The sequence below is a fragment of the Salvia splendens genome, chromosome 18, assembly GCF_004379255.2.
Source record: "Salvia splendens isolate huo1 chromosome 18, SspV2, whole genome shotgun sequence".
NCBI classification, from domain to species: domain Eukaryota; kingdom Viridiplantae; phylum Streptophyta; class Magnoliopsida; order Lamiales; family Lamiaceae; genus Salvia; species Salvia splendens.
Genome location: NC_056049.1, coordinates 1,176,579 through 1,199,299, shown reverse-complemented (window position 1 = coordinate 1,199,299; position 22,721 = coordinate 1,176,579). Strand labels below are relative to the sequence as shown.

General features: G+C 36.6%; 2 protein-coding genes and 2 pseudogenes across 3 annotated transcripts; 2 read left to right on the top strand and 2 right to left on the bottom strand.

Annotated features, from left to right (window-relative positions):
* Positions 1–736: 736 nt before the first annotated feature.
* LOC121777192 (probable leucine-rich repeat receptor-like serine/threonine-protein kinase At3g14840) lies at positions 737–8,253 on the bottom strand. 2 transcript variants are annotated; one of them, XM_042174365.1, is made up of 24 exons: positions 8,045–8,253; positions 7,260–7,434; positions 6,982–7,053; positions 6,122–6,190; positions 5,817–5,888; positions 5,661–5,732; positions 5,479–5,550; positions 5,311–5,382; positions 5,143–5,214; positions 4,980–5,051; positions 4,830–4,901; positions 4,531–4,602; positions 4,052–4,117; positions 3,850–3,912; positions 3,736–3,768; positions 3,623–3,660; positions 3,167–3,546; positions 2,876–3,071; positions 2,491–2,643; positions 2,225–2,343; positions 1,911–2,121; positions 1,579–1,816; positions 1,334–1,490; positions 737–1,192 (listed from the first exon to the last, which is right to left on the bottom strand). In XM_042174365.1, exons 1-24 carry the CDS (start codon positions 8,124–8,126, stop codon positions 827–829), a joined length of 2,994 nt encoding a protein of 997 aa, XP_042030299.1. In that variant the 5' UTR covers positions 8,127–8,253; the 3' UTR covers positions 737–826. The 2 variants fall into 2 exon arrangements, with proteins under 2 accessions (XP_042030299.1, XP_042030301.1); XM_042174367.1 differs by lacking the exon at positions 4,052–4,117.
* A 4,022-nt stretch (positions 8,254–12,275) lies between these two features.
* On the top strand, positions 12,276–13,029 carry LOC121777193 (probable protein phosphatase 2C 6). The gene is made up of 2 exons (XM_042174368.1): positions 12,276–12,491; positions 12,575–13,029. The coding sequence occupies exons 1-2, from the start codon at positions 12,480–12,482 to the stop codon at positions 12,812–12,814; spliced, it is 252 nt and encodes an 83-aa protein (XP_042030302.1). The 5' UTR covers positions 12,276–12,479; the 3' UTR covers positions 12,815–13,029.
* Positions 13,030–13,698: 669 nt separating this feature from the next.
* LOC121777825 lies at positions 13,699–17,330 on the bottom strand (annotated as a pseudogene).
* Positions 17,331–18,262: 932 nt separating this feature from the next.
* On the top strand, positions 18,263–22,524 carry LOC121777824 (annotated as a pseudogene).
* The last annotated feature ends 197 nt before the right edge of the window (positions 22,525–22,721 follow it).

Genomic DNA, 22,721 nt, shown 5'->3' with positions numbered 1-22,721 from the left:
ATAAGTACAATATTTGGTTTGTATGATTAGGCTCGTAATAGATAACTAGATCCGAGCTTGTGATAGATAACTAGACCCACACTCTCACCCATTTGGACATACAGTCATCCCAACTAAGTTGAGGCAAAGCTTTTGAACATTGAGATTAAGAAATTGTGTCAAATAGATTAAATGAAAATAAATATAATAGGAGAAAAGAATAAAATAGGAGATATAAGATAAAGTAAGTAGGTGATGAAATAAAGTAAGAATGACTATATGTTTTGTTTTTCAAAAAGGAAATAACTCAATTTAGTTGGAACATCCAAAAAGGAATGACTTGAGAATTATCCTTCAATTTATAACAATTCTAAAGAATTACTCTCCTAGCATTATTAATCTAATTTTCCGCAATTTACACATTTTTACATAATTATGAAAATAAAATACTATTTTTTTTCTAATTGTTTGCATTTTAATCATAGAACGCCACATAATCAATCAATTCCAAACATAAAAACTAAATAATTCATATATACTCTACACTATCAATCTTATTCATCTAGTCAATCAAATTCAAATCTTATATATACAACTATGAGAATCCATGTCACAACACAAACATGATAGTTTTATTTTAAAATCTTATATAGACACTATGAGATAACATGGAAACTGTCACAACATAAACAAGATAGTTTCATTTTTAATAAAAGTTTCCCCTAAACCCCCCCCCCCCCCCCCCCCCCCCCCTCTTTTTTCTTTTTTACGGGTAAATATATAAAAATTTAAAGGCTGCGTTATGGTCTGCTTGAACCCAAGACTTTTAACCCCGACATTAATCACTCTAAAAACCTCTCTTCTCCCAATAGTTTGTATCCGGCGCAATTGGATAGAGATCAGCAGCAGAAGTTGAAGAACCACTCAGCGGCACATCCTCGGAGAAATCCTCATCATTAAATGTACCCATTTCCACTTCATCGAGTCTCGCCTTATCAACTGAGATGCTCGACTCAGACACGAACTCTGGAACGCCATCTTTCCCCTCGAGTAAGCTCACTACGGATGACATACTTGGCCTTACTGCAGCTACAACATTCGTGCAAATGAGCGCCACATTGATAGCTCTAACTATCTCTTCCTCGTTGAAGCTCGACTCTAATCTCCGGTCGACTAGCTTCAACAAGTTCCCACTCACCTTCAAGGAATTAGCCTGAGTGAAGAAAAAAGAATGTAAATGTTGATGGGGAGAATCCACATTTATTCATTTTAATCTATGTGATGCATATAATTAAGTTAAATAACAAAATTTGCATTCCTTAGTATAAAAAGGATAAATTGAATAAAATGTTACCCAATCAAGAAGATAAAAGCTATCCTCATTAGGCCTGCTACTGCTGCTGCTGTTGCTCCTCCCACTGACAATTTCCAAAACAACGACTCCGAAGCTGTAGACGTCCGCTTTATCTGTCAAATATCCCCGCATTGCATATTCGGGTGCCATGTATCCACTGATAATCATATATAGCAAATAAGTTATGGTTTTGTACTGAATATTTGAAGCAGAGACGTGTACTGATTCATCAATTGATTGCTTACTAAGTTCCAGCAATGCGCGTGCTTATGTGGGTATCGTCTTCTGCATCCAGCTTCGCGAGCCCAAAATCAGAAATTTTAGGGATTAGGTTCTTGTCAAGAAGCACATTAGTAGCCTTGATATCGCGATGGACAATTTTCAGACGTGACTCCTCGTGGAGGTAAGCCAAACCTCTTGCTATACCAATGCAGATCTTGTGCCTCGTTGGCCAGTCCAAATGCAATTGCTGCTCTTTTGGGCCTGCTAACATATACGTGAGTATGAAACTAGAGAAACATGGCCTTTTTACTTCTATCCGTAAAAGCAATGTAGTTGGAATCGTTGTAGAGCTCACCAAATAGTGCACGAGCAAGGCTGTTGTTTTCCAAATACTCATACACAAGCAACAACTGGTTGCTTTCGATGCAGCATCCGTACAGCTTAACAAGATTGGTATGTTGTATAGCAGAAATCAGGCCTAGTTCATTTACAAATTCACGGTTCCCTTGAGCTGATTTGGAAGAAAGCTGTTTCACAGCAATGACTCTACCGTCTAATAAAACACCCTTTAAAAAATAGAACAGTAAACATAACAAAGATCAGAAATGAAGAGTAAGGCTAATGATAAAAGATGTTGTTCAAGAACAATATAGTTGTAGTTTATGTTACCTTGAATACAGGACCAAAACCACCTTCACCGATCTTATTAGCAGAATCGAAGTTGTTTGTGGCTGCTTTTATTTGCCTTAAGGTAAATGATCCGGTGCGAAGGTCTAAACCCTTCAAATCTGAGAAAAGAATCAAGTAAGTTAAGGGAACATGAGACAATTGCAAATCAAACTGTAGAGTAAATGAAGAATTCACTACTACAATATAACAATATTAGTATCAAAGATTGAGATGTCAATTATGGTTATGTCCAATAGAGTACTTACCATCATGCATCAAATCTTTACGTTTAAAACAGCCCTTCCACCAGAGAACACCCGGAACAAAAATGACTGTGAAAAGAACTCCTATCAGTATGCTAGCTATAGCACCTCCAGAAATACTGCTTCCATCTCCTGATAAAGATGGGGGCTTAAAGTCTGAACAGATTTGAGATAGGGATAGGTCAGATGAAGTGAAAAACATGGTCGATATGTAGATTATATATAATCTGTAAGGCCAAAAACTCAAATAAACTTTACTCCATAGCAGAATTCATGTTTGGAAACATAGCTGATGTTGTACTATGAAAATCTACATGTGATGTCTAAATTTCTTTCCGAGCATTGTAGATACCAAATACACTACTGGATAGAATAATAAACAACTTACTAGGATCGACGGATATGGCTGAAATAAGAGGACCATAGACTCCCATAGCAGGAATGCTACGAGTACCCTTTCCAGCCCAATAGAAGCGAATGTCCAAGGTATTATCAGTAACAACTGCAGTGAAGGTTTTTGTGATTGGCTTGTTCACTCCTCCTGCTTCAAGTTCGATGTTGAAATCCTTCAGCACCAGCTTTCCCTGAATAATTTGATATCAGAACTACCAGATATTTACAAGCAAAGAATCCAGTGTAAGTGGTTATTCTTTCTTAACATTTCCGTATAGATAAGTACCTGAATGTAGACATCAAATATACGCCTTCCGAGGCTACTATACTTTCTATCATCAGTAAACATGATCTCCGCAAAGTGAAGGTTTACTGTGTAGTTTCCATTTAACAAACAAAATCCATAGTAAGTCAACGAGAGGGGAGAAAGGCGTGCATCCGTGTACAGCTTCTGGTTCTTTCCGAAAATGATTGAGGTGTTTTGAATGGTGTAGGAGTCCATATTGATACCGTCATCCAAGAAGTGACCAGTGCTGCTGAATCCCCAGTTAGTCCTACTCAGGAAGAAATTTGAAGCCCCACCCAAATTTGCATCATCGTCATAGCTAAATCCTTTATCATCCGCTTCTTGTCTTCCTCCACAGTTTATGCGTAGAGAGTAATACTCTAAGACAAACAAGAGATTAACCTTTTTAAATACTAACAGAAATAAAATGGCTGGTTAAATTGAAATATCACTTACGTCGTTCACAACTGCTTCTTAAGCAGGAAACAGCACCACTACCATGACAATATTCACATTATACCAGATTTATCAGATACAAAAAGCAAATGAAAAGAGAGCTAGAAACTAACTTGGTGCTTCCTTTCGAGCTAGCAAACAAGTTTCTGGAAAGAATACATCATATTGAAGTAAGATTAGCGATCCAATATAACTTTCCACGTAAATATAAGTGTTACGAATCTCACAGACTACGCTGCTGACACTCTGCTGGTAAACTTCCAGACGTGAGATTGTTGTAAGACAAGTCACTGCATCAAATGATTCAAAACTGAGACTTTTTAAACAAATTTGTTTTATGGGCTTTGAGCACACATTGTTTCACACAATGATGAGTAGGTAATCCAGTTAAAAGAGAAGCACGAAGATGAGAGGGGCTGGGAGTCTAACATGATGTCCCCGTCTTTCAGCATCCAAGCTGGCAGGGTCCCACTTAGGGAATTCCCAGTTAAATAGCTGCAATATGAGCATCTTAAATGAGAAATGAATAGTATTTTACTTCAACTTCTTTATCAATAATATGATTTCACATTATAATGCTCTCCACATTCATCCAAAAATCTTGTTCCCATAAGCCTAACTTTTTTATTTTATGCTGTTGGAGAAGGTGAAAAAGATTGATGGAAAGTAATTTCAGCAATGAGATGTGACATGTACAGCTGAACAAAGTCATAGTAATCTAATGGGTAAAATCAACATTTTCAGAGTAAACATCGAAGTAGTGAACCGTGCTGAAATCTTAGAGAATTAGTATCGAGTTATTATACTTTTGCATAGACATTTGGCTATTGGTGCTCATTTAGCAATTTTATCAATTCGAAAATATGACCAGTAAATACACCAGAAATGGTTGTAGATCGAAATCTTACACGTAGTGTGCCTTTGATAGGCCAATAAAGCTCTCGGGAAATGGTCCGGTTAATTTGTTGAAACTTAGATCCCTGCACAACACAAAAACAACAAATGAGTTAAAGAACACATAAATAATTTACTCTGTTACTCCCTCAGAATCATTACAGTGCTTCTATAAGTATGTGTATGACACAGACAATTAACAAATCAAAGACTATGAAAATTTGACAATGCCTAATTAAAAGAGTAAGTATAGTTTTCAGATTGTAATAGGCAAGAATACCGAAATTAGGCCGGCAGAAAAAGTTTCACTTACAAGATTCGAAGTGTTGTCATATTTCCGATATACAATGGCAATGTCCCGACAATGTTGCAACTTCTCAATATACTGCATAGCAATATCCAACAATTCATATAAATGCAGTGAAATAAAATATGACATAGCAATGACAAACATCGCACTCACAGCGTCGTTATCGTTTTCAATGACCTAAGATATGGTAAACTTGAATCGTCCCCATTCAAATCGCTGATTCTCCTGCACATTTGGAATCACATGAATACATGTAAATCATATGAGTTCTTCTCAGTGACAAAAGGCCAGAAAATATATCATAATTTATACTTACAGGTCAGTCATTTTGGTTAAGGAAGCAATACCAGAAGGGATTGGCCCAGCTAGACCGCTAGCCTCGATCCTTCTGAAATCAAAAAGCACAGTGTAGCAAGAGCTAATCAGTAGATAGATGGTTACGGGGAATACCAAAACATCAATGTAAATGCTTATCAGCCCTTACAGTATTTCCATATTTGTCCAGTTCTCGATAAAACTCGGTATGCTTCCTACGAAGTTGTTACCACTAACACGACTGCATCGAAATGGCATTTATACATGTCAAACATTGAAGAACTGGTATCAAGAGGTTTTCATGAAATCACTAGAATGAAAATGAGAAGAAACTTACAAGTCCATCAAAGTAGTCAATTTTGCTAGACTTGCGGGCAATTCTCCAGTTAGATTGTTCGAGGTAAATACTCTTTATATGATAGTAAAAAGCAGAGAAAAACAACCATAAATCAGTAATCTATGACAAAAACCATCTAAATACGAAGGCGGGAGGGGGAAAGGAATTTGCAGTGGCCTTACAGTCTTTGTATTTGAGGAAAATTCCCAAACTCGGGAGGTATAGTTCCAGACAACTGATTGTCATCCAAAACCCTACAAATTTTGTAGAGGAGACAGAGCATCAGAAAACACTCTATCATCAAATAAATCACAAAATTGACAGAGAGGAAATGTTACAGTTGTTGAAGCGTAGTGATGTTGGCGAGCTCTTTTGGTAACGAACCAGTTACACGGTTTCCAAAAAGAGAACTGCATATATAAGAGACATCAGTCGAAAAAGCCAGCTCCTGTTTACAGATCTCGATTCAATTGATTATTATAACATCCCCTCCTACAAAATTGAGCTGCATGATCAAACTATTGTTTGTCTACTAGTTATTGAGCCAACTCCTACTTACAAATCTCGATTCAATTGATTATCAGAACAATCATACACATCACATACATGTATTTGTGTGTGTTTGTGCAGAGAGAGAGCGTACATGATTACAAGCTTCATGGAACCCCATTCTGGAGGGATGGTGCCGTTGAGGTAGTTCCAAGTGAGATCTCTGTGGAAGAAGATGCAATTGAAACTCGACGGTTATAAAACTTGTGCTATTTTATACTCCGATTAAAATTAATTAATCCACTAACTAAAATAGTAAAACTGAAATTAGATATTTTTTTGCACATAAAGTTTATCACTTATTTCCGTTTTTGTCCGTCCCATAAAGTTTGTCATATCTCGTATTTTGTTACTCCTTTCGTCCCACTCAAGATGCCCACATGTCCTTTTTAGTTTATCTCACTCAAGATATTCACTTTCCATATTTGGAAACAAATTGCTCTCTCCTTCTCCTCATTAAATGACACATTGAATGGGACGGAGAGAGTACTAAATATATATTGTATAAAAGTATAACTGACATTCCACTAAATTTTTCAACTCAGTTTTTATTACATTTTTTAAAACCCATGTTGAATGACGGTGGATTGTAGACTTGTTTGGACTGAAATTTTATCCTAAATTTTATAAACTTATAAATTTTCAATATTTATCCTAAATATTCATGTTTCAGGTTAATAAGCTGAAAGCTAATGATGAAATTAATGTGTGCTACTAATTTTTACTTTTATGGATTATGCACAGTAATATTTGTAATATAATCCGTCCCATAAAAATACACTTTTAAGACGATATGGTTTTAATGCACAATTAATAAAGAATGAGAGAGATATAAAACACAGCGACGTGAAGAGGCGTGTGCTCTGGGCTCGTGTGTGTGGAACGAGCATGTCGGGCGGGCGAAGGTGGCCCGACTCGATAGTGCTTTTCCACCCACCATATAATAATGCTTACATCTCTTGAAGGAATGAGAGTCTGACGAATTCGCGGGGCAGCGATCCATTAAGATTTTGGGCCTTAAGAACTCTGCATTTTGTTTGGCAAAAAAAGGACCATTAATCTACTCCTTATATAACAATATTGGTTTAAATATTAATAATTGTGAACGAATTCAAAGTTTATATTCTTTTTTTCTGATTGATATTTATAGCTGCGAAACAGACCAGAATTTGATCGATCATATACTACTGTTTTTTTGTCTAACTGACCAGAATAAAACACAAAAAACTCACATGCTTATAACATGGCAAGTAGTGTTATTGTCAAATGTGCAATTGCAAGTGACTGCATTTTCATGGCCATGAGTCGAATTCTGGGTCGCCCAACCCGATGACCCGCTGCATGGATTCACGTCGAAATCCCAATCCACTTTCCCTAACCTCCTTGCTATCACCCTTAATGATTCCACTGCCAAAAATTTGAAAACAAAAACACACAATCAACAAGTTTTCACCAAAAATATTATAGCGATGTTAGATACCATAGAATTGAGGGTGTGGATTTGAAATTGTAGCCTTTATTTCCAATTCAATTGTTTGGTATAAAAAAAATATTTGAATTTGAAATTGATTTTCTATTCCAAATTCTCTTGATTCTACAATTTGAATTCTAAAACTAAAGTAAATATCCGGAATTTCAAATAATTAAAAAATGGGCATTTCTCATACACAAACCGTATACATACTCTGCACACATAATACATACACTTGCTCAGACAATAATAAAAAGATACATAATGTATATAAATAAAATTTAAAAATATATTTAATTAAAAACTAATGTCAAATTTTGATAAACTTCTTTACTTATCAAACAAATAATTTTGAATTAGAAAATTATTCTACAACATTTTTTAATGTTATCAAACAAAGAATTCATAAACGATCGAATTAGAATATTATAACTTCAAATTCCGTTAAATAGAATTATTCCAACATAATTTCAATTTCATCATACCAAACACACTATCACCAAAATAATCAATAATAGAGATTCATATATGTACAAATGTATCAACCTTCATGAGGAGGCAAAACCGCTGCTCGAGAAACCAAGCTCACAAACCAAATCAACGCAATAAATCTCCAAAAATATGACATTACGCTTACGCCTCCAAAAATGAAGAAGTAGAAACTAGAATGAAGAGATGTGGAGAGTTTGAGTATTTCTCAAGAGTCAAGACCAAGAAGTAGATTTCGAGAGGGGATGGGTGTGAAGAAGATGAGTAAATGAAGAGAGAAATCTAGTTGGCCAGTTTTAAAGAAATAAAATAATAGTTGACCATAAATTTTATTTCTACAAGTCAGATTTAAATTTTAAGGTAAATATTTTTTTCTCTATTTCTTTTTTCTTTCTGACATTATCCTGTTACCGGCACTGCTTGCAGAGTCATTGTTGTCACCGTTACTTGAACTCTGCATTCCGTGTAGTGTAGCCATTCATTTATGTCACTCCGCGACGAGATTTAGGTCATGTAAAGACTTGTTTTCTAAATCTAGAATGTGTTTGGTAACAAATTCAAGTAACGAAACTCTTTGGTCGGAAATCACCGACTGAAGAAGGCCCTAACCAACTGTATCAATTGTGTGCTGCCCGCAGCGGAACCGAACTGACCGGAATTCTAGAGCTACTTAATTACTTTGTATATCAAAGTAATTAAGTAGCTCTACAATTCTTCTAGCTCATGTTTTCACCATAGGAAAACGAGAGAAAAGACGTTTCCTTTCATGCTCATTGAACATGAAGAAACTTAATTACGCAATAAAAGAATCGACTTGTGTTGTCGGTAACGATAGTGCTAAGGTTGGGCCACCTTCAATTTTCGAAAAGGAAAAAGAAAAAACATTGACTCATAAAGAAAAATAGAGTCAACTCTGGTCTTGTCATTTTTTAATTAATATTAATGTTTTTACTTTAATTTTATCTTAATTTCAAAAAATGTAAACGATGAGACGTTTTGATTTATAGCCAAAAAATTGTATTTCTTGATCTTTTTGTTTAGAGCTTTTTGACGTAGCCGTGTCCAAAAGAAACCAGATTCGAATGGGAAGATAGAAAAATACAATATGAACTCATGACAAATTAAAAAAAAATATACTACAAATTTACTTTCTTATTTCAAAATTTATATAAACAATTTTAAAATGTGAGTACCGGAGGAGAGGGCAAGTATACTAAAATCTACAAGCATTTATGATTTTGCAAATTATTTACTCCACCTTATAAAATTCAAAACATATATATCTATCTATCCATCCATCCATCTATCTATACATATATAAAAGGGGAGTTTTGAAAATAATTACATGAATGCCATGAGACTATTATGAAATTATATAATATTAATTTTTATTATAATATTTAATGCATAAATTGAAAAGTCTTTTTTAGTTTTAAAGTTAGGAAAGTTTTTTAATTTTATCATAAATGAGGCAGGTGAAAGGTTTTGGAATATAAGTTGTCTATATAAAAGTAATTACGTGAATGCCATTGAGACTATTATGAAATTATATAATAGTAATTTTTATTATAATATTTAATGCATAAATTGAAAAATCTTTTTTAGTTTTAAAGTTAGGGAAGTTAAAAGTTTATTTTTTTTAATTTTATCATAAATGAGGCAAGTGAAAGGTTTTGGAATATAAGTTGTCCAAATGAATAATGGCCAAAGCAATTCTATATATGTTGCTTTAGTTCTCGAACTTATTTAATTTTACATTTGTAATGGTCTTATATAAGGGTATTATATACATTTTTTATATTTAAAGTCCACAAGATAATATTATTATTTTCATTATTTCTCATTTATGTTGATTTATTGAGAATGTGTAACCAGTACGTGAAAATTATTTGGCTCGTGCATAACACGGGTGATAACACTAGTTTATTAAAAGTGAAATATTACAGCATATGAAATTCACACTACCTTTTATTAGAAAAAACACATTGTCTGAGTTGGAGCAGCACCTTTGCAAGGTGGTCATCGCCTTCGCCACATTTGCAGCGTCAATTCGTATAAATGTAATTTAGGTCATAACTAGAGTTGTCAACTGGGTGGGGACCAGTGAAACGAAGCGGGCCTGGGTTGGGTTCATTAGTTGAGATGGGCTCCAATTGGGCCATTTTGTAAACCCAGACCTGGCCCAGGCCCAGGACCATTTGAAGCTCAGGCCAAGCCCAGACCCATCAGAGGCCCACCTTCTATAATTAGTTTTTTTAATGTAATTAGGTGATTAATCACTAATAATAGTATATTTCTCTAATTATGCATGACATCTTGTGCATGACACATGGTAATTTGTCTATATCGTTCCAATTTTTTGGATGTCTCCGAATGGACTCAAACAGTAATAGTCTAATATCAACATAAGTTTCCATCCAAATCATGAATGCAACATTCAATCTTGACTACATCTAATTTTTTTTCTTATATTTTTTATCCAAGATGTAAAAAAGATGGTTCTGAAGTTTATCTTTAAGAATATTACGTATTCAAACCTTAATATTTGATGAATAATTATAGAATTCTTTAAATTTGTTAGTTAGTTCATATACTTGTAGTTTTAAAAATACAACATCAACTCATGTGCCATCATAGACTAATAAAACTAACAATATTGATTCTTCATTTAGCTATGCACTTACTTTAAAAAAGAATAAAGAACATGAAAAATGATGTTAACAAAAAGTCAGTAAATGAACTTAAATGCACTTACTTTAAATTTGGACTTATTGTAAATGAGATATAAATACAAGTTGTATGTTTTATTTTTTCATATAATATAGTTAACATATCTTAAGATACATAAACAAAAAACTTTAAAAAGCCCAGCCCACACCCACATGGCAAGCGGGCCTGGGCGGGGCAAGGCCGGGCCTAGGAAAATTAAAAAAACACAGCCCAGCCCGCCTTAGACATGGGTCGGCCCGGCCCACTTGACAACTCTAGTCATAACATATTAACATCCACTTAATTGAGTTACTTATTTTATGAAAAAGCATCTGTAATGCGGCTCGAATGTGCTAGATCTCGTCTCGCTGAGACGAGCCATCGGCGAGAGGCACGTTGCACGAGTCTCGTCTCAAAGAGTATCTCGTACGTAGGGGGAATTTAATTTGAATATTAGTTTAAAAATTTTATTAAAATTAATTTACAAATGCATATTATATTTTGGGATATTGGCCTCTAATATCACGGAACAGTCAAAAAGTTGGGTTTTTCCTACGAACTTTAAATTTGGCCACTAATATCACGAACTTTTTGAAAGTTATGTGATATTAGGGGCCAATATCCCTTTTATTTTTAATGAATCTCATATTTTAATTAAATTAAAAAATAATTTAATTAAGTTTCATAATAAATATATTAAAATATAAAATGAATAGAAATGAATTAGTGGGATTTATAAATAGTTAAGGGAAGAGATGGTCAAGACATAAAGAGTGACAATTGTATGATCCTTGTGTTAGAACAAGGATTACAGTTAATCATTTTACAAGTTATGTTGCATATACATGTATCGTAGTTTTGTGGATATTTGCTGAATTTTATGTTTCATTTATTTTCAAATACAACTCCACATTGTAAAGCTGTATGTATTGAGGGGAGGGGTGTGTTTGCTTTGGTTCATCCTTCTGCAATGAGTTTAGCTTTATAACTTTCTATTTCACCATTGGAATTCTTCTTAATTCTACACTCCTACTTAACTTCAATAGCCTTGTGTGTACATGTGCATGTATATTGTGTGTGTGCAGTGTGTGTATATTGTGCATAGGGTGCTATGTGCGCGTGTCTAGTATGTGTATTTTGTGTGTATTGTGTGAGTTTGTGCATGTTATGTGTATTGTGATCTTTGATGTAAAGAGGTGAAGGGAGTGATTATTACTAGTTAGTAGTAGTATAATTTGTGGCAGAGTGGGGCGAACCGCGAGTGTGTATTGAATATCATCGGGATGGGATCGTGCTTATCCTGCGAAAGTAAGAGGAGCCCTGTGCCCACTTGGCCACTTCACCCATGGTGGCTAAGAAGTGGAAGTTTTCGACAATGACATCATCTAAGCATCGTGACCCGAACGTCTTCTTGAATCGGCCCCTACTGAGATCGCCTCCCTCTCTTCACAGCAAGGCCTTGCCATGCTTGTTTTGGAGGTTGCCACTTATCTCATGCTCGTTACTCCTTTTCGCTTTTGTCATGTTTCTATCTGTACTAATGAATTGCACTACCTTGGTTTTCTCTGTAATAATGAATTGTGGAAGTTTGGTTCGACGCGACAAAATTCACTGATGATTCAGAGTTTGGTTCGACAACAGAAGACACGACTACCGGAATTTCCTCCCTCAGAAGCTGAGTGAAAACTGGGAAGTCAAGATTGTTAGGAGAACCGGAAGCAGTTCTGAGTTGAGAAACGAGACGAATTCGGATTGCGTATGTAGTGGAACTACAACAGTGAACATGGTGAAAGAGGTAATACTATGATACACATTAGTACTTATTATTGGTTTTTGGAAATATCAGCAACTCACACAACTGTGCTTATTTGTTGATAGGGTCAAGATCTTACAATCGGAAATATTGGGGACTCGAGAGCAGTACTAGGGATGAGAGACGAGAATAACGCATTCGTTCCAGTGATGACTGTGGATCAAGACGAGCTTGTAGTCCTAGCAGCAGCCGGGGTACATTTTTTTGGGACGAGGTCGGGTGCAAGCTGTCGTGTCCAGGTCCCCTACACTCTTGAGTGCAGCTCGAGCAGTAGTGAATGCAGCACATACTGGATGGAAGCATAAGTATAAGGTTGATGATGATGATGAATGTGCAGTGGTCTGCTTCTTCCTCGACTCGCCTCAAGAGTCCAACATGGCGGAAATGAGGATGAAGACGGGACGTCATGTTTGTTCTCGTCCGGAGCAGTTTATCAAGCGAGTGTGGCTATAAAGATATAGCTCGCCCGTCATATCTTTGTTTGCAAACTACTCCCTCAGTCCCTGAAAGTTTGTCCCATTTTTCCATTTCTATCCGTCCCACAAAATTTGTCTCATTTCACTTTTTATCATTTTTTATAGTGGATCTCATATTCCACTAACTCATTCCTACTCACATTTTATTAGAAAATTATAAAACTAATATATAAAAGTAAGACACACATTCCATTGACTTTTTCAAGTCAATTTTTATTACATTTCTTAAAACATGTGCTGATCAGAATAGGACAATATTTGGGGGACGAAAGGAGTATCATTTTTGAGATAGGGGCTGTGAATCTTTAAATTAATTAATAGTATTACTTAGTCTTTAATTATTTGGCTTGTCACATGTTCTCATCAAAATCATTGCCTTTGTTCATTTCATTGAGGATCTATTCTAGTAGCTTGCCTTTGGAGCTTAAATTCAGCAACTAAATGTCTATTTCTTGTAACGCAGGTTTTTGATTCATCTAAGATTTGAAGAGACGACGGATTTAAGAAAATGAGATTTTGTTATATAAGTGAAACGAATAAAGTAAGAGAGAATGACGCATTTAAGTTGGATGAATGTGAGTCACTTAATAAAGGACAGAGGTAGTATAAAAATGTCGTTGATGGGATTCGTATCTCAGGCCTTACTGCGGAAGAAGAGAAGGTTAACGCTCGACCAACCACAATTGATATAAATACATAGTTTCATTTTTTTACTAAAAGTTTCCTCTGTAACCTCTCTCCTCAGAAAGTGGATAAAGATCAGCAGCAGAATTTGAATAACCACTCCACGGCGCATCCATGGAAACACCCTCCCCATCCAATGTACCCATCTCCACTTCACCGGGTCTCGTCTTGTAAACTGAGATGCTCGTCTCGGAAGCCAACTTTGGAACGCCATCTTTCCCCTCGAGCATGCTCACTACAGCTGACATACTCGGCCTTTCTGCAGCTACAACATTCGCGCAAATGAGCGCCACATTTATAGCTCTCGCCATCTCTTCCTTGTTCAATGTCGACTCTAATCTCCGGTCGACTAGCTCCAACAAGTCCCCTTTCGCTTTCAAGGATATAGCCTGAGTGAAGAAAAAATGAATGAAAATTGGAATAATGTTGAAGTTAAGAATTAAGTTAAAGAACTAAATTTGCAATTCCCTTCTTCTTCATGCAGCTTCGCGAGCCCAAAATCAGATATTTTAGGGACTAATTTCTTATCAAGAAGCACGTTAGTAGCCTTGTATCGCGATGGACAATTTTCAGCCTTGATTCTTCGTGGAGGTAAGCCAAACCCCTTGCTATCCCGACGCAGATCTTTTGCCTCATTGGCCAATCCAAATGCAATTGGTGTTCTACTGGACCTGTTATGAAACATGAATGTAACAAAAAAAAAACATGGGAAAGCTGTTTCACAAGGATGACTTAAAGTAGAAGTTTAAACGTTAGAGTCGCTTACCAAATAATGCGCGAGCAAGGTTATTGTTTTCCATGTACTCGTACACAAGCATCAACTGGTTGCTTTCCATGCAGCATCCATACAGCTTAACAAGATGAGGATGTTGTACTGCAGAAATCATGCCTAATTCATTCACAAATTCGCGGTTGGTTCCCTTGCTTTGATTTTGATGAAAGCTGCTTCACAGCAATGATTGTATGATCCGACAGAACGCCCATTAGAAAATAGAGAACAGTAAACAAAGTTCAGAAATGAAGAGTAACAATATATTTGTAGTTTATGTTACCTTGAATGCGCACCTTCGCCGATCTTATTAGCAGGAGAGAAGTTGTTTGTGGCAGACTGGCAGCTTTGAGTTGCCTTAGGGTAAATGATCCACCTTTCAAATCTGATAAGAGAATCAAATAAGTCAAGGGAACATGAGACAATTTGCAAATCAGAATGTAAAGTACATGAATAATTCATACTACAATATAGCAATATTAAATATCCAAGATTGAGATGTCAACTGAGGAATGAGACAAATATGGTTATGTGACTTATGTTCATAGAGTAATTACCATTGTGCAGTTTCCTGAGTTTCTTGCCGGTATTAGGTGCTTCTGCAATCACTTGTTTTTCTTCAATCTCCGCATGCATTGCTGAGATCAAATTAGGGCATTCGCTATTATAAAGCAGACAACAACAAACCTTGCCGACATATATATTTGAAATTTAACAATGTTATACTTGAAAACAGCTGATGAGCACTTCAGAGTTCTGACACTGTTGGTAAACTTCCATATGTAAGGTTGTTGTATGACAAGTCACTGCACCCAAAATCCAAATTGAGAAACAAATTTGTTTTCATGGGTTCAATACTTCATAGTATGATGAGTAACCAATGTCCAGTTTTAAGAGACGCACATAGAGAATAGTGGGGATGGGAGTCTTACATGACTTTCCTGTCTTTCAGCATCCAATCCGGCAGCGGCCCAGTTAGGGAATTCCCGGCAACATTAGTATCTTGAATGAGCAAATACACCAGTAATGGTTGTAGATCGAAACTCTTACATGTACTCCGTTTTTGATAGATTAATAAAGCTCTCAGGTAATGGTCCTTTTAATTTGTTGAAACTTAGACGATGCAAAACAACAAATCCGTTAAAGAGCGCTCGAATAATTTATTCTGTTACATGCTAATGCTACTGAAACTGATTCGAGATCTCAGGCACTAAGAACTCAAAAGCTTTATTGAACTTAGAATCGTTAAGGTGATCCTATACATATGCATGATTAAGTCAATCAATAAAACAAATACTGTATAAAAATTTGATGAGAAAAGTTGTTTGTGGCAGCTTTGAGTTGCCTTAGGCTAAATGATCCCGAGCGAAGATCTAAACCTTTCGAATCTAATAAGTGAATCAAAACGTAAAGTCAGTCATTTTGGTTAAGGAAGCAATGCCAGAAGGGATCGGCCCAGCTAGACTGAATCACTCTGAAATCAAAATACACGATACATCTAGAGCTAGTCAGTAAATAGATGGTTGTGGGGAATATCCAAAACATCAATGTAAATGTATTTCAACTCTTACAGTTTTTCCATATTTGTCCAGTTCTGGATCAAATTTGGTATGCTTCCTATGAAGTTGTTATCACTAACACGACTACATCGAAACGGCAATTAGATATTCAAAGATTGAAGCACTGGTATCAAGAGATTACTACAACAAGTCTGTCAAAGTGGTCAGTTTTGCTAGACTTGCGCGTAATTCTCCGGTTAGATTGTTTGAGGTGAATAGTCTTCACGGCGATATTATAGAAAAACAACGATAAATCAGCAAATCTATGAAAAACAATCTACATACGAAGGCGGGAGGGGGAAGAATTCGCAGAGGCCTTACAGTCTTTGTATTTGAGGAAGATTCCCGAGCTCGGGAGGGATAGTTCCAGACAACTGATTGTACTCCAAAACACTAAAAAGTTTGCATATGAGAAAGATCATGAGCAAAACACTTTATTTATCAAATACTTAAATAACAAAATTAGGAGATGAGGAAATGTTAACAGTTTATGAAGTGTAGTGATGTTGGCGAGCTCTTTTGGTATCGAACCAGTTACACGGTTTCCAATCAGAGAACTGCATTTGCAACATTACATCAAAAACCAACTCTATTTACAAATCTCAGTTCAATTGAGTATCCAAACATTTGTACTCAATTGAACTGAGATTTGTGTGTGTGTGTGCGCGCGCAATGAGAGTGAGAACATACATATTTATGAGTTTTATGGAGCCCCATTCCGGAGGAATGGTGCCGTTGAGAGTTCCGAGTGAGAAGATCACTGTAAGAAATATGCAGTTGAAACTCGGCAGTTAAATTAGTTACTCTATCTTTTAAATATTGACCGGTAATGATTATTTCGAATTAAAAATTAATTTATGATTATAAAATTAGAGATGTGCTTATTACTGAAATGCTAAACTCTTATGGTGAATTATAACAAATGTTAATGGTAAATTAATGACGTCTTCATGTGAGATTAATAATTACTATTAGTTTAACATTTATAAACTCTAATTGGATATTACGTCAAAAATCAATTAATTATTACTTACATTTCTTGAAGGAATGGGAGTCTCACAAGTTCGCGTGGGACCGATCCATTAAGATTTTGGGCCTTCAGAATTCTGCAATTTAATTGGCAAAAAAAATTACAATTAATCTAATAAATAAAAATGTTTGAAATTACAATTAATCTAATAAATAACAATATTTATTTGATCTATGAAAATCATAATTTTAGAAACAAATAACCTTTTACTCTAGATTTATGACCTCTGAAATATCTTAGTTTATGACGATTCGTAATAGCAGGCTTTGATTGGGCCACCTTAGGATGTTTTAATCTATTCATTTGGGTTATATTTTTCTAATTAGGATATTTTAATCAATTGAAACAATAATTCCATACCTAGGTATATTTTTCTAATAAGGAATTCAACTCGATATTATGGTGTTGATACATCTAAAATTATTGAATGAAAAGAATAAAGTAGATTTATTGACCTAAGTAGGAAAGAGAAGTAAATTATATGTTCGACCAAATGGGCCATTTGACAATACATGAAATTTTATTCTTTTCCATAGGTAAATATTGACTTCAAAAATTACTCATATAAACTAAAACTGTCAACGATAAAGAATATGCAGCTGAAAATATAATACTAAGAAAAATGAAGCAGCTATTATTGCCTTTGAGCCTGACATAGTATAAAGAATTTCTATAGTAATAATTCATTTATTTTTGGTAATCAAAACAACATAAAAAAAACAATAACATTGGCCTACAGATTATGAGTATTCATCCATATAGATTAAACAAATAAAATTACAGTCATTTAAATCATAATGTTGATAAAGTCTCATAACAATATTGTTTTATAAAAAAATATCTTTTTCTTTTTCTTTTCCTGTTTTAATTAAACAACATTTTTTTAACCATCATTGGAGATATCGTTTTGTACCATAGATGAGAAAAAATGAAACTTTGTAATTTATAATGTTTGGTATTAAACCTTAGAACTATTCCCTTCGTCCATAAAAATTAGTCTCATTTGTGAACGACACGAGTTTTAATGTACGATTGTTAAAGTAAGAGAGGGAGAGAGTGAAAAAAAGTGGATAAGGCATGAAAGAAAATAGAAAAAGTAAGTAAATTATGAGAGATAAACTTTCCATTTTTAGAAATGAGACTATTTTTTGTGGACGGAGTGAGTAGTACTAAATATCGTAAACTTTCCATTTTTAGAAATGAGACTATTTTTAGAAAAAGTGCACCAATTGTTAATGGTGCACTCCCTTAACAAGATTCCGGCGACGACGAGCGGTCGACGAAGGAAGGATAAAGGTGGACGTCACGGGCTTTCCCCGGGATCAGCTCCAACTCCAAAACTAGTGTTTGCAGAAAATTAAAGAAGACGATAAAATTGGGAAAATATGTTATTTCTTGATTGAATGGGAAGAATACAATGCCTCATATTTATAAGACTACCCTGACTTAGAGAATAAGAAAATAAAGATCCTAACAATATACGGAAATATATGCTAAATCAATATTAAACTAAATAAGAGAGATTTGGGGATGTTCCCGCATCAGGTCCCTTCTTGGAAACCATATTAGTGGCGAAATCCCGGCTGAAATCGGAAACATTACCACTCTCAGAGTTCTGCAAGTGAAAATGCTAGTTACTTTATATGTGCAAGAATGTTTCAGATTCAAGTATCTGTCATTGTCTGAAATCTAGGATCTTGAAAGATAATCTGCTCGAAGGGAATCTTCTGGAGAATCTAGGAAGTTTGAGGAACCTGAAGAGGCTGTAAGATTTCTGATCATAATTTATGAAGCATCCAAAACCATTCTAGTAACAAAGTACTGATCATATCTATCTTCGTCTCTTGATTTTCTTTCGCAGCTTGCTTTCCGCGAACAACTTCAGTGGAACTATACCGGTGACATTTGGCAATCTAAGGAACTTGACAGATTTGTAAGATATATTTGAGCACAAAACACGAAAAAGGCCACTTTCTTTACGGACTGAACTTTGAGATTGTACTAAGATTAAACTGCAAGATGTACTAAGATTAAACTGCAAGATGATACCCGATTTCATTGGAAAGTGGATCCAACTAACGAGACTGTGAGTCTGGTTCTTTCGACCAAACTTCACTCCGACCTTTATAGTATTAAGGTATGATTCATACTTAACTCGTTGCAGAGACTTGCAAGGAACATCGATGGAGGGTCCTATTCCTGAAGCAATATCGTGTTTGGAACGTTTGACAGATCTTTAAGCACTCTTATCTGTTTGGTCTTGATTCCGCTATTGTAAAAACATGGTTCGTTTTTCGCCAGGAGGATATCCGATCTTGAGGGAACAGCCATGAGTTTCCCCAATTTGCAGCGGATGAGAGCCATGAAGTATTTGTGAGTACATATTTTTCTACTGATAAGTTTTCAGCAGTAGTGATGTTCACGTCGATGTGATGCAGGATTTTAAGAAATTGCTCGATCAACGACACGATTCCTGAGTACTTAGGAGACATGACTCTACTAGACACTCTGTTAGTTTGTTTTTTTCTCACATCAGAAGTACTTATCAGATCATTTCGTGTCCGATTTTTAGAAAAATGTTTATAAAATCAAATTATATTTGCTATCTGATTCTAATATATTTGACAGTGACCTCAGTTTCAATATGTTGAATGGGGAAATCCCAGACAGACTTGGAGAGTTAGAAAAACTGAGATTCATGTACGTATATTATTACGATTTCCCATCTGTTTTTTCTGTCTTAACGATGTTTTATGTTTGTTTATAGGTTTTTGTCTAAAAACTTGCTGACTGGAGAGATACCTGATTGGATCATGAATAGCAGACAGAATATGTGAGACTTATATCAAAATCGAGAGTAACGGAAATTTATTACTAACTAACTAACGAACGAACGAACAAACGAACTGCAGGGATGTATCTTACAACAGCTTCACAAAGCCTTCTGTGAGAAGCTGCCGACAGTTTTCCACTGTGTACGTTCTCGTTTCTATAACTGATTCGAACCTTTTAACAGTAGGTATTAACACACCTTGAGTGTCTGCAGAAATTTAGTTGCAAGCCATTCAAATACATCGAGCAAATCGTGAGTTCCTATTGATTCCCTATTGCCTGTGGCAGTTCTCTTGTTTTTAATGCGAAGATGAACCATTCTTACAGAACCTTATGGTGTTTGAAACGAGACCTTCATTGCGCGAGTAACCCCGGCTGTAAGTCCTTCTGCTCATGTAACTACTTACAGTTAGGTTCCATGTTCGACTACTCATTGTCACTGTATTTTCATAAACTGTGGAGGAGTAAAGGTTAACTTCGAAGGAAATGAATACGAAGAGAGCGCAATTGATGCAGGTCCATCACACTTTGAATCCACTGATAAATGGGCATACAGCAGCACTGGCATTTACATAGGAAACGACCAGGGGAGATTCGTTGCGGAAAACAACACTCCAATGTTGTCGCAGAACGCATCAATTTATGAAACAGCTCGTCTTTCGCCTTCTTCACTTAAGTACTACGGCCTTTGCTTGCGCAGAGGAATGTATAGAGTACGCCTCCATTTCGCTGAAATAATTTTCTCCGATGACTCCAAGTTTAGCAGCAACGGGAGAAGGATTTTTGATGTGGCGATACAAGTAAGCCGTGTCCTGCTTTTTTCGAATTCTTGGCTTCGCTTCCATGTATACCGACTTTCCATTGCAGGGGCGCGTGGTTTTGACGGACTTCAACATAGTAGAGGAAGCTAAGGGTGTTAGGAAAGGTATCTATAGAGACTTTGATGTCTTCGTGAACGGTGGCACGTTGGAGATCCACTTGTACTGGCGAGGAAAGGGGACGACCGCCATTCCTGACAGAGGCACATACGGACCGTTGATATCTGCTATTGCCGTGACGCCTAGTACGTACTCTAAACCCTTCTCGGTTCACATTTCGTCTCTGCATAATCACGAGGTTGGCTTGTCGTTCTTAGCAGATTTTGATGTTAGCACCGGATTAACTGCCACTGCCATTACTGGAATCATCCTCTCTTCTGCTGCAGCCGTGCTGTTGATTTTGTGTGTTATCGGAGGAAAAGGAGGCGAAGATACAGGTAATATAACTGCAGTCTCTCGCTTACACGGTTTTGCAAGTTCATTAGTTACTCAATGCAGAACTCCGAGGACTTGATGGCTACTTCACTTTAAAAGAGATCAAAGAAGCTACAAACAACTTTAATAATGCTAACAAGATAGGCGAGGGGGATTCGGGCCTGTGTATAAGGTAAGTAAATACGTGCGCCTTTTGTTTTTTCCTTGTGACGACAGTGAGGGATAACGAAGAGCGCTTCCTTCTCAGGGTACCCTGTCTAATGGCACAGCCATCGCGGTTAAGCAGCTCTCTTCCAGGTCAAAGCAAGGAAACCGCGAATTTCTGAATGAAATGGGCATGATATCGGCCATGCAACATCCCAACCTTGTCAGGCTCCTTGGATGCTGCATCGAAGCGAGCCAGCTGATATTGATATATGAATACCTCGAGAACAACTGTCTCGGTCTGGCACTCTTTGGTAAGTATGTGTTTCCCAAGTGTATATTCTTGGTGGTGGTGTTATGACTCTCTGGTTGTTCGTTTAAGGTTGTCCGGAACAAAGGCTGGACCTCGGGTGGTCGACTAGGAAAAGGATATGTCTAGGGATTGCAAGGGGGCTTGCATATCTTCACGAAGAGTCGAGGCTGAAGATCATCCACAGGGACATAAAGGCAACTAATGTTCTTCTGGATAAGGATCTGAATGCCAAGATATCCGACTTTGGTTTGGCGAAGCTTGGTGAAGAGGAGGGGAACACGCATATCAGCACGCGTGTTGCTGGAACCATGTAAGCTCTCTTGTGTTGCCAAGAATGAGTTCAATGTGGATGAAAATAATCAAATATGGAATACGTTTGCAGAGGATACATGGCGCCTGAGTACGCGATGAGGGGCTACCTGACGGACAAGGCGAACGTGTACAGCTTCGGGATCGTGGCGCTGGAGATCGTCAGTGGGAAGAGCAACACTTGTTTTAGGCCAGAAGAGGAGTATTTGTACCTTCTTGATTGGGTAAGCAAGCTTCTTCTTTTCATGTGGTTGTCTACATTTGATGACGTTCTTGAAATGGTGTTGTTTTCGGAAATGTGAAGGCGTACGTGCTGCAAGAACGAGGGAGTCTGTTGGAGCTCGTGGACCCGAGGCTTGGGTCGGGGTACTCGGAGGAAGAGGCGATGGAGATGCTGAACGTGGCGCTGCTGTGCGCTAGCCCCTCCCTGACTCTGAGGCCCTCCATGAGCTCGGTGGTGGGGATGCTGCAAGGTGCAATCCCGGTTCAAGCGCCAGCTGTCAAGTGCGATGGGGCGGACGAGGACGCGCTCGGGGGAAGTGGGTTGTTAATGGATGGACCATGGTTAGGTAGCTCAGTGTCCCACTCTACTAACAAAGAGGAAAGTCGGGATTACTTGGATGGTTTGTTAGTCCAAACTTGTTAATGTTTTGAAAACGCATTCTCAGAATGCGTTTTTCTCGTTTACAGAATTAGAAAACATTCACATTTCGGTAACATTTTTGGTGGATTGGCCTCAAAGTAGAAAATATAACAAATTCACCCAATGACTTCAAATTCAAAATTATATTTGTGTTGTTAGAAACATTTACATAATAAGTCTAAATCTACCAAAACCTTCCA